This window comes from Mobula hypostoma, chromosome 7, assembly GCF_963921235.1.
Source record: "Mobula hypostoma chromosome 7, sMobHyp1.1, whole genome shotgun sequence".
In the NCBI taxonomy this organism is placed as follows: domain Eukaryota; kingdom Metazoa; phylum Chordata; class Chondrichthyes; order Myliobatiformes; family Myliobatidae; genus Mobula; species Mobula hypostoma.
The window spans coordinates 58,583,698-58,596,130 of NC_086103.1; the positions used below are offsets into that span (position 1 = coordinate 58,583,698).

A 12,433-nucleotide genomic window follows, 5' to 3' on the forward strand; every position below is an offset into this window, starting at 1 on the left:
TTTCACTAAATCAAGCTTTCTCACAACTTATTTCATTTGCTACATGAACCTTACTGTACACTTAGTAACTCGCTCCCGCAGTATCTTGCCTTATCTGAATTTAAAAAAAATAAGCAGGGATTTAACATAAAAATGGCAACATACAATTTACTTTCCCAATTGGTTGTATTTATAGGATAACTTTCAGATTTGTTCACAAGGTCATCTAGTCCCTTCTGAATACAAACATCTTTCAATCTTTTGCTATCAGAGATCCATTTTCTATCTTTCCTTGTACTTCACCATAAAACTTTTCTACATTATAATCCATCTGCTAAGTCCACATCATTTACTTAGCCTGTCGATATCTCCTCTTCACCACCAAAATCACAATGCATCATCAGCACTCACTGTCACTCAGCAATGTTTCAACATCACGTCTGGACATCCAAATAATTTGTGGATTGCAAATACCTCGAGCCCTGATATTGGCCACTCCATAAATTACAGCTTTACAACCTGATTTTCTGTTCATTAATCAATTTCAATCTAACTAGTATATTTCTCTCAATCCCATATCTCCAACCTCATGTGGGGCTGTAAGGAAGGAACATTAATTTTAATTTTAAACAATTAAAATTAAAGTTCCTCAGTAATTGGTAAGTAAGAGCAACTGGAAAAAAACCCACAATATTTCTAACATATTAAGCAGCTTCTAGTTAATTGTGCCATTGGTTAATCAAGACAACCACATATTTAAGACAACTCTTAAAGAATACAAACGAATCAAGAAAAATTGCTGAGAGTGCCTTTGTTTATTTGGGACACTATGCTACTTAATTGAGACAGGAGACTGTTGCCGAATAGTTTCTAACTAGTGTCAGTTGTGTACATTTGTGTGGTTGCTAGACATTACACTATGCTTAGAGTGAGCAGTCTTTAAATAGTATCAGCTGCATGTGTTTGTGATCAAAAATCAGTGATTTTTTTTTCACTGAAAGTTGGCAAGAAATAAACATTAAGACAATTCAAAACTGTTTCAAGATTGACGCTTAGAGATGCCAGAAACAGCTGGGAGTGAGAATGAAGTAATTTCACTACTTAAGAACCAAGAATTTTAAGGTATTGACAATCATCTTGAACATTACAATGAAAATGAAGATTTGGAGGATGCAATCTTTCAATAGAATTGTACGGATATTCCATTATCTGCACTAGATGGCTACACTGATTTTGTTCACTGCATACAGTGCAAGAATTCCATCCATAACCATTAAGAACTAATACAGTTTTACAATACTGTAATACCATTGGTAGTGTTCCAACTTGTTCTGTATTTCATTTAAACACAAAACTTTTTATTCAGTTTTACTTTTTTAAAATATCTTTTCAAACTATTTCCATGAAACTTCTGCTAACTGGGTCAATATATACTGGCCCCGATGTGTCCCAATTAACCGGATCCACTGTATTGGAAAAATACCCATTGGCATATGATCTCTGAACAAGGAGAATAATACAGAATATTTGTTTACATTCTGGGCTAAAATATCTTTCAGCATTATTCTTTTTAATGTTAAAAGGTTATTCTTTCAAGTAATTCTTTCAACTAAGATATTAGCCATCAAATATTATGCTGTTCTTAGGAGGGTCTCTTAACTTCAAATGATTGAACTTCAAAGTATGAAGCATCTAGATATTCCTAGACACAATATTGTTTGCATGCATTGTCACACAGTGTGTATCCTTTAATTATAAATATCCTATGCAGCTACAGAATAGCTGAAGTACTGCATAATCAATGACAGGCCAGATCCCATCGATTGATCCTCAAATTTTGTTATTTTCTTTCAGATAGATGAAACCTGTCTGAAAGAAAATCAAAACTACAGATGCCGGAATGTGATACAAAAAGCACAAACCACTGAAAACAATCAAATAGCTGAGCAGATATGATGGGCTGAACACCCAAATTTTCCTCCTGTCTTATGGTCTGAACTCGACTGTCAATCTGACTTGTCAAGTGCTAAGGTCCCCCCCCCCCATCTATTTTAAGATTTCAATCAGCTTTTTAAAAATATATTTCTATTGGCTTCATCAGTTAGGACATCTGTATTTTCAAGTCTCAATTAAGTATCTTTATTATACTGGAATTAATATAATTAAAATACCCAGAAGGGGCATGGGAAAAATAAGATGACTGATTACAAGAAATAAGGGTTAAAAGTGCATTAAATCAAGAACAGGGCACTGAATCTTTAAACATCACCTATCTTTCTAAAAAGTGATATTCTGATACCAATGAATAATACACAAGTGGTATTTTTAATAGACAATCTATACCAACATAAATATGACACAAGTTAGGTTATTTGAAATTATTACTAATTGCTTCATTTAGGAGTACTGAAGTCTTCAATGTATGACAACTTAACATATCCAAATCTACTCTAACAGATTAAAGTTACATTATCACAGCATTTTAAATACTGCAATTTAACACTAACAAAAATACAGCTTATATATCCTCTTCAGTAATGCATTAACAAATGCTAAAGCTGTTAAAAGGTAACATACAAACAATAAAACCTATCTGATCATTATCCTTTTGAACAAGTCAAAAGGAACATGGACAGTGAAAAACAGAAGTCAAAATGTCTAGTAGATAAACGTTAAATTTAAGTTAAGACTATATTTAAGTTATAAACATATGACTAATCATGAATACGTAACTCATGCCCAAATGGAGTTGGAGCATTTTGTAAAAAATGCATTTCATCAACTCCCACCATCATCGTTTATATACTAGTTGAAACATGCTCAAAATTAAACAGTTTTGACAAATCTCCAGTTGGTAAAATGCAGTTCCAGGCAACAGGTAATTAAAGCTCACACTTCTGCATTTAAACCTCAAATGCTACACTAATATTTCATTTATCAGCAACAAACATATTAAACACAGGCTATTAAACTTTTCTACAGGGAGATTTCTTTCTCTCTGGTTTCCTGATGACCAATAGAACCTTTTCTTTTTCTACACTACACACTTGTTTTCCTGTCAAATGCCTGTTTTCATTGGAGATCTCAGTTCAAACTAATAAAAACCAAAGTAGAAGCAGCTAGTGGGCAAATTACCCAGAACAAACTAAAGTATTTAAGGCTGGAATTTGGCAATGAACATTCCACTTTATTGCCATAGATTGTCCCCAAATTGACTCTCCTCCCGCACCCATATTAAACTTGTAGGGGAGTGTCTAATCATTCCAGTTTCTAAAATCTCTGAGTTGGACAGCAAGACTCAAGCCCCAGTGTCAATTTGGCTTAAATCAGAACACTGCCGATTCCCACCCCTTTCAGAAGACAAAGTTAGGGCTTAGCTTCTTGTTAAATGTGTCTGATATTCAGAGACATACATGACACAGAAACGCATAAGACAAATTTCTTAGCAGGGTAACAAATATGTGATGTTGTCTGTATCCTTGTTTACCACAAATAAATCTAGAATACACTGCTGCATGCAAACTTGATGCAGACCCACTGTAAAATAAAATCTCATTCTTCATCTATACTGGTAAACAAAATTCAGCATTTCTGTAAGTAATTATCTTGATCCAATATTGTTTGGCCTTGATTATTTCTTTCCTAATTTGTGTTTAATGCTCAACTGTTTAATGCAACTTCAGTATGACCCCCTCACCTTCATTTTTTGCATATATGACACACCGTCTTGTACAAAAATACTCCATATTTTCTGAAATAATATCTTAAACTTGTTCCAAAAAAAAACACATACACATGTTCTATTCTTAGCAAATCTCTTCAAATGTTTGACATTACTACAAAACTGGCAACTCAACCCTACATTTCTATAAAGCCATGTGCTGCACTTACCAATCACTTCCATGATGGCTGGTTCAAACCCCCACTGAAGATCAACACTTCAATTTGCCATCCTGCCCTAACCCAACCTTTTCTTCTGCCAATTCTCACTGTGGAATCCTAACAAATCAGACTTCCAAGTCAGACATCTCCTACCTAGCTAGTTCTGAGAGCATCAATGCAAACATTCTGACAAATGTTCTTGTTTTCTCCTAACTAAAATTCTCCAGTAAAAGGCAGAATGAATGCACAGATATAGAAACATAGAAAATAGGTGCAGGAGTAGGCCATTCGGCCCTGCGAGCCTGCACTGCCATTTATTATGATCATGGCTGATCATCCAACTCAGAACCCAGCCTTCCCTCCATACCCCCTGACCCCCGTAGCCACAAGGGCCATAGCTAACTCCCTCTTAAACATAGCCAATGAACTGGCCTCAACAGTTTGCTGTGGCAGAGAATTCCACAGATTCACCACTCTCTGTGTGAAGAAGTTTTTCCTAATCTCGGTCCTAAAAGGCTTCCCCTCTATCCTCAAACTGTGACCCCTCGTTCTGGACCTCCCCAACATCGGGAACAATCTTCCCGCATCTAGCCTGTCCAATCCCTTTAGGATCTTATACGTTTCAATCAGATCCCCCCTCAATCTTCTAAATTCCAATGAGTACAAGCCCAGTTCATCCAGTCTTTCTTCATATGAAAGACCTGCCATCCCAGGAATCAATCTGGTGAACCTTCTTTGTACTCCCTCTATGGCAAAGATGTCTTTCCTCAGATTAGGGGACCAAAACTGCACACAATACTCCAGGTGTGGTCTCACCAAGGCCTTGTACAACTGCAGTAGTACCTCCCTGCTCCTGTACTCGAATCCTCTCGCTATAAATGCCAGCATATCGTTCGCCTTTTTCACCGCCTGCTGTACCTGCATGCCCACTTTCAATGACTGGTGTATAATGACACCCAGGTCTCGTTGCACCTCCCCTTTTCCTAATCGGCCACCATTCAGATAATATTCTGTTTTCCTATTTTTGCCACCAAAGTGGATAACTTCACATTTATCCACATTAAATTGCATCTGCCATGAGTTTGCCCACTCACCCAACCTATCCAAGTCACCCTGCATCCTCTTAGCATCCTCCTCACTGCTAACACTGCCACCCAGCTTCGTGTCATCCGCAAACTTGGAGATGCTGCATTTAATTCCCTCATCGATATCATTAATATATATTGTAAACAACTGGGGTCCCAGCACTGAGCCTTGCGGTACCCCACTAGTCACCGCCTGCCATTCTGAAAAGGTCCCGTTTATTCCCACTCTTTGCTTCCTGTCTACTAACCAATTCTCCACCCACACCAATACCTTACCCCCAATACCGTGTGCTTTAAGTTTGCACACTAATCTCCTGTGTGGGACCTTGTCAAAAGCCTTTTGAAAATCCAAATATACCACATCCACTGCTTCTCCCCTATCCACTCTGCTAGTTACATCCTCAAAAAATTCTATGAGATTCGTCAGACATGATTTTCCTTTCACAAATCCATGCTGACTTTGTCCGATCATTTCACCGCTTTCCAAATGTGCTGTTATCACATCCTTGATAACTGACTCCAGCAGTTTCCCCACCACCGACGTTAGGCTAACCGGCCTATAATTCCCCGGTTTCTCTCTCCCTCCTTTTTTAAAAAGTGGGGTTACATTAGCCACCCTCCAATCCTCAGGAACTAGTCCAGAATCTAACGCGTTTTGAAAAATTATCACTAATGCATCCACTATTTCTTGGGCTACCTCCTTAAGCACTCTAGGATGCAGACCATCTGGCCCTGGGGATTTATCTGCCTTCAATCCCTTCAATTTACCTAACACCACTTCCCTACTAATATGTATTTCACTCAGTTCCTCCATCTCACTGGACCCTCTGTCCCTTACTATTTCTGGAAGATTATTTATGTCCTCCTTAGTGAAGACAGAACCAAAGTAATTATTCAATTGGTCTGCCATGTCCTTGCTCCCCATAATCAATTCACCTGTTTCTGTCTGCAGGGGACCTACATTTGTCTTTATCAGTCTTTTCATTTTTACATATCTATAAAAGCTTTTACAGTCCGTTTTTATGTTCTCTGCCAGTTTTCTCTCATAATCTTTTTTCCCCTTCCTAATTAAGCCCTTTGTCCTCCTCTGCTGAACTCTGAATTTCTCCCAGTCCTCAGGTGAGCCACTTTCTCTGGCTAATTTGTATGCTACTTCTTTGGAATTGATACTATCCCTAATTTCTCTTGTCAGCCACGGGTGCACTACCTTCCTTGATTTATTCTTTTGCCAAACTGGGATGAACAATTGTTGTAGTTCATCCATGCAACCTTTAAATGCTTGCCATTGCATATCCACCGTCAATCCTTTAAGTGTCATTTGCCGGTCTATCTTAGCTAATTCACGTCTCATACCTTCAAAGTTACCCCTCTTTAAGTTCAGAACCTTTGTTTCTGAATTAACTATCTCACTGTCCATGTTAATGAAGAATTCCACCATATTATGGTCACTCTTACCCAAGGGGCCTCTCACGACAAGATCGCAAATTAACCCTTCCTCATTGCTCAAAACCCAGTCCAGAATAGCCTGCTCTCTAGTTGGTTCCTCGACATGTTGGTTCAAAAAACCATCCCGCATACATTCCAAGAAATCCTCTTCCTCAGCACCTTTACCAATTTGGTTCACCCAGTCTACATGTAGATTGAAGTCACCCATTATAACTGCTGTTCCTTTATTGCACACATTTCTAATTTCCTGTTTAATACCATCTCCGACCTCATTACTACTGTTAGGTGGCCTGTACACAACTCCCACCAGCGTCTTCTGCCCCTTATATTGAAGCATACAAGGTTACACAAAGCTGATAATACTACAGCTCAATTTTAATTGCACACCAGAGCTGGAAAAGAACGAGAAGAGCAATCGATAGTTAATAGAACAAGAAATTTTCAAGCAAGCAAACATGTTTACCATGTATGTCTGAATAATGCCAACATAGGTAGTGGTCTTAAATCTGATTGGAAAAATGAATTTGGGGTGGCTTGAGTAGGAGACAGTTTCAGACCTGATTTAATCCTGAGAAAGCTGGGTCGTGAGAAGGGCTAACAGTCATGCTTCTTTTCCTCTTCCCCACTGGAGATTCTAAACACTGAACAAATGAAGATTGTGGCAGTGCATGAACATTATTGCTGACATAGAAAGGCCAGCGCAGACAGGCAACACGGAGGCTTTTAAGAAGGGGTAGCCAAATGCCATCCATCTTCCCAACATCAGCTCTATCAATTTTGTGTTCAAATCTAAGCATTAAAAAAAAATCGAAACCACCACAGTGCTTTCAAAATGAAGTTAAAAGCATAGAAAAGCTTCTGGGATTGGTTTAAACACAATGGCTAATGAGGAGAGGGAGAAAGATCACATGGTTGCATTGGTTTAATCGTGTTAGGGTATAGCACAAATGGCAGTTAAAACTATGAGCACTGTGCTTATATCAGTACATTAGCTGACATTTGGCGAACTTAGTCAACTATGTCCCGTGGCCTTAGGTTATTAGCGTACAAAGCACCTAAACAAGGTCAAAATATGATCAATATCATGCAACTATATTAGGGCTGCAGATTTTGCAGACAATTCTGTACGTTCTGAAACTTGCAATCCTACCTAAGTTTTAATTACTTTGCTGCATCTCTAAGTTCAGAAAGCAATTTGAACGCAATGTTTTAATACAACCCCATGACATTCATAATGGCACTATGAATATAATAAATTACCAGCATACAGAAGAACCCATTTCATATAGAATTTAAAATTTCCAATGATAACAATGCTACATTAGTGCAAGGCCAAAATAGCATTGTGACTTATTAAAATGAAAATTCCTTCATATGCATTATGTAATGGATGACGTGTCCTTCAGTAAGGAAGAGGTAGAAGGCATTTAGGCAAAATAATGTTAAGTTTTTAATCATTAATATTGCATGCAACGCATGCTAAATTAGAATTTAAAAGAAATAACATTTCACTGGATTGAAGGTGTAAATTCCTCTCAATTAAACATTGATTTGATGCCATAATTTATAGCTCATACTTACAGAATTGTGTCTGCTCTTGCTTTAAATACAATTATTTTCACACAATTCTGAGCATAATGTTATGTCTACACAATATTTACAGTGCTTTTTGCTTATATTATCAATTCTCTCTACACATTTATTCATGCTTAGGAGATGAGCAAAGATTTTAAAACAGCATGACAACAGATTCTCTTGAATCAAATGCAAAGTTATCACTTAGTGCTGACCACTACAAATATTCTTACGAAAAGGATGCAAATATCTTTCTTCCTGTGCTTTGTAAATGCACTTTCGTCCACTTTTTCAAAAACACTAATTTTAACCTGGGACATTGCTCCCATGGGTAGTACTCTTCTAGTAAGACTTGTGCATCCATAAAGGGAATACCAGTTAATTCACTGGCAGCACCTCAAAAAGTCTTGTTCCAACACTCATCCTAAATCTGCATGTCCAGATATTCTTGGAGGGATCAAACAAAGAAACCTAGTATGATCTAGATTTTAAGGGAAACGCAATTCATGAAAATTAAACAAGGTAGAGAAATGAAAAAAGCTTTAAGAACAGTCAAGGTATAGGGCAATATTGTTAATTTATGGCTGTCTAGTTAACAAGATAGTGCAAATTTAATCTTGCAATAGAAAAATCAGAAGCCAGAAATCCAAGAATAATGCAAGTTAGTACTGTTATAAATATTTTTGTTATACCAGCTGGTGAATTGCATATTAGACATACAGTATGTATCAAACCCCGATTAATTTTTACACTCTGCTCAGAAGGTACGAATGCACTGTAATCTATTATGTAGAGCACAATGTATTATGCCAGTTTACTTACACCTGCTACTTATTAATAAAAGCATGGTCTTTACTGAAAGGAAGTCTGTCTGCCAGAACACAGTATAAACTTTTATACTGAGCTACCGCTTAGAATGAAGTACTTGCACTAATATTGTTGCAGTTAGAATAAATTAATACTCTTTGCAAGTATACCTTAAAAATAAGCAATGAGTCACACAATTCCAACGCCACAAATTCCATTTGACCCTTAGAAATTTTTAGGCAAAAGATATGTTGACAAAATCTACATACAAAACAAAACTTTGGAATCGTTCATTTAAGTGATACAAAATTATTTTGTCTTTCACCCTTCCTCATTCATTTTTAAATCTCTCAGAAACTGCAATCACATTCCCACAGTGATCGATTAACCACCAGTTCCTATAGCTGAATCATAGGGATTGCACCAAACACTCGTACATTTCCCAAAACCAGGAAGAAAAAATGTTAATGCATCCTTTTCACACAAATATGCAAAAAAACTTGGCAGAAAGATGCAAAACAGATCTTTGATCAGAAAAATGAACAAAGGAAAAAAAGTAATGGTTAGCAATTCTGCTGGTGATTACATTTTGTTAACAAGTATTACTGAGACATACAAAAAAAACAATGAAAATTTCGGCTTTAATCTCTGATCATTTTTGATTAATGTCAGAATGTGGGTAGACAGTGGGAGCAAAGACTCCCATAACTAGAGGATAAGGCAAAAAAAAAATCATGATTATCTACTATTATTCAGTAAGCCCTTCAGAAGAGGAGAATTCCAACATGGATGCATGAAGATAAAATAGGGGGTAGGGGAAATATGATGAACATTGTTTGCCACCACACTGTCCAGGATTACATGGAAACCTTCCCATTAAAGGTCTACCAATATCTACAAAACCGTTACCGTGGTACTGCTGATGACAATTGTTTTTAGAAGATATAAAATATTTCTAAAAATCTTTTTTTTTAAATGCCAAACAGACAGGAAAGGTCTCTATTAGAGAAGTGCAAAGACTTTGCATAATAAAAAAAATGCCTTTGAAGAGGCTGAAATAAAGAGAATGGTGCTTATTTCAGAGAGGAAAGCTTTTCTTGTGCAGACAATCTTCCTTTAAGGTTAAAGTTAATAGCCCCAAGTTGGCATTCATACAGGCAGACTGGTAAACACTTAAATGGGAATAGCAGCACCTAAAATGGGTGAGGTGGGGGAGGAGTACATGCTCTGGAGATATCATATCCAACTAGCAAAAAAGGAGTTTCTTTAAAAAAGGCTGTTTGGCACTCCAGAAGTTACATTACTGAAAACAGGTCCAAAATATCTTCAAATGCAGCATGCTTAATGTTGCCAATGCTGCCTGTCTGCTCAAGCTCAAAAATGACAAACTTCAATCAAGCACACAAACATAAAGGCTCAATTTTTTTTTCCGATGAAATAAAAGAGGAATTAACATCACAATTTATTCTAGTGCCAATAAACAGGCTTTTCAAGAATGATAAAAATTTACACATTTAACTTCTGGAACTTTCATACACAATTTAATTTTATCTAATATGAAAGCGGCAAGCAAGTACAACCATGTGAAATAAATGAACAGTTCGTCTAATTTACTTATCTGCTCTGATTTTGAGTTCCAATCTCAAAGAATTATCAGGAATGCATTAAATAAATAACTGGTGGTTAACATATAAAATCATACAGGCAATATCAATTAACTGCCATAAGCCACAAAAATGGAATTGAGATGTTTTGTTTAACAATTAGAGAAATATAAATAGAATACATCATAGATGCCATCATTCAAAAAGTCAAGAAGGATCTTAAACAAGTGGAGAAATGACAAATGAGAATTAATGCACGAAATGCAAAAGGTCTGAAATCAGATTGAGCCGGATCTTTTGCTGAATAGGAAAGTTAAGGTATCAGTGCAGCAAAAAAAAAGAAACATTGGAATAACGGCATGAGTCAGATTTAGTCAACACTGTTACTTTTTCTATAACTTTCTAATAATGCCCAAGCACCTAATAAGTCATTCTCTACCCTCACCCCCCACCCACATTTCCAAAAGGAAAAAAGTGGTTGGAGGGCAGATTATATAGTTCACTCTACAACTTAAAAATATGGGACTACCCATTGAAAAAAAGGACACGGGATACATTTCCACATGAGCATTTCTGACATAGAACTCAAGCACAGATGAAATGGAAGAGAGGCCAAGAAGAAACAATTATAATAAGGATGGTAAAATAATAAAAAAAAGACAATTAGTGGAAAAGCATAAAACTTGAATGGGTTTTAAATAGGCTGGTAAATGGAAATAAGTCCAACCAATAACTTTCTTCTACTAAAAACTGTTATTTATACTTCAAAAATCTGCAGATCACTTGATGCAAAAATTCATACATATAGGCAGGATCACTCAGCTGAATGTGGGACATAATTCAGCAACACAAAACCACTTTCAAAAATTAATGGCATTGGCCCTCTAATTGCAATTGTTTCTGTTCTAGTTCACTTTCTGTTGTTACATCAATTTTAAAACTACAATAAAAATTATAATGCAAGGGTACAGGGGAAAATGAAGAGAGGTACCTGTTCATTTATTTTACATGACCTATTGCAAACTGACCTTGAGATATAAGCTACTGAAAAAAGTTTATTCACTTTAAGAATGACCTTGTAATATCCAAATGATTTGTGCTTCCATTTAAATGACACTGGTAAGAAATAATTACATTTTAATTATTTTGGTTTTGAAGTTTGTATTTTAAATTTAACAACTTTCAGGTTCACATTTAAAAGTTCCAAAATTAAATGAAATGTGCTAATTTTCACAAAAAGAGCTATTTAATCTATTTAAAATGTTTCTTCTAAACAGTGAAGTCATTATAGCAATGAACTTCAGTGCAATTTTCTTTCTTCCTAAACTGTCCTTGATAACAATACATAGTTTAGAATGAATACTGACCTTATTACAATGACGTCCAATACCCATTAGAAAATTGTCCGGTTTGATATCTCTGTGAATAAAATTCTTTGTATGCACATACTCAATTCTGCTGATCATCTGAAAAACAAACAGATACAAATTTTCATACAAACAAAAAGTAATATGAGTAATATGAAACTCAAACTTCCTCATTCTCACTTGAGGAAATCATTAAAGTAACAACATTTTAATTAGCAAAACATGAATTACGATAACCTTGCCAACCTGTACTACAAGCATTTATTAAGCAAGCAGATATACAAACTATTGCTTAAGTATTCAACAGTAAGTATTTCTATATATTGGCTACTTTTGCTAAACGATCACTTTTGACATTTTTAAAGTTTTCAACTTGCATTAAAAAGCCTCCAGAAGGAAACAATGGCACAGGACAAACCAACTTCATGAGTTTAGAAAAATGAAGAGAGGTGTTATTAAAATGTATAAAACATTTGAAGTTGACAGGCTAGATCCTGAAAGTTGTTTCTCCTAGTTAAATCATCTACAATGAAGAGTTACAGGCTATCTGAAAAAGACTGAGATTAGGAATTTCTTCATTTGATTGTGAACCTTTGGAATTCTTCATCTCAGATGAGCAGAGATGCAAAGTCCCCCCCCACCCTTCCATAGACATGGTTAAACCCCAGTGATTCATACACACTAAAGA

General features: G+C 36.1%; 1 protein-coding gene across 3 annotated transcripts in view; it reads right to left on the minus strand.

Moving 5' to 3' along the window:
* csnk1a1 (casein kinase 1, alpha 1) overlaps positions 1–12,433 on the minus strand; it is a 51,950-nt gene that overhangs the window by 28,715 nt on the left and 10,802 nt on the right. For 2 of the 3 annotated variants that reach the window (XM_063053489.1, XM_063053490.1), the window contains exons 4-5: positions 11,746–11,844; positions 6,950–7,033 (exon numbers count right to left, since the gene is read on the minus strand). In XM_063053489.1, coding sequence (XP_062909559.1) covers positions 6,950–7,033; positions 11,746–11,844 — 183 coding nt within the window. The remainder of the gene's footprint in view (positions 1–6,949; positions 7,034–11,745; positions 11,845–12,433) is intronic. The other variant, XM_063053491.1, reaches the window with a different exon arrangement.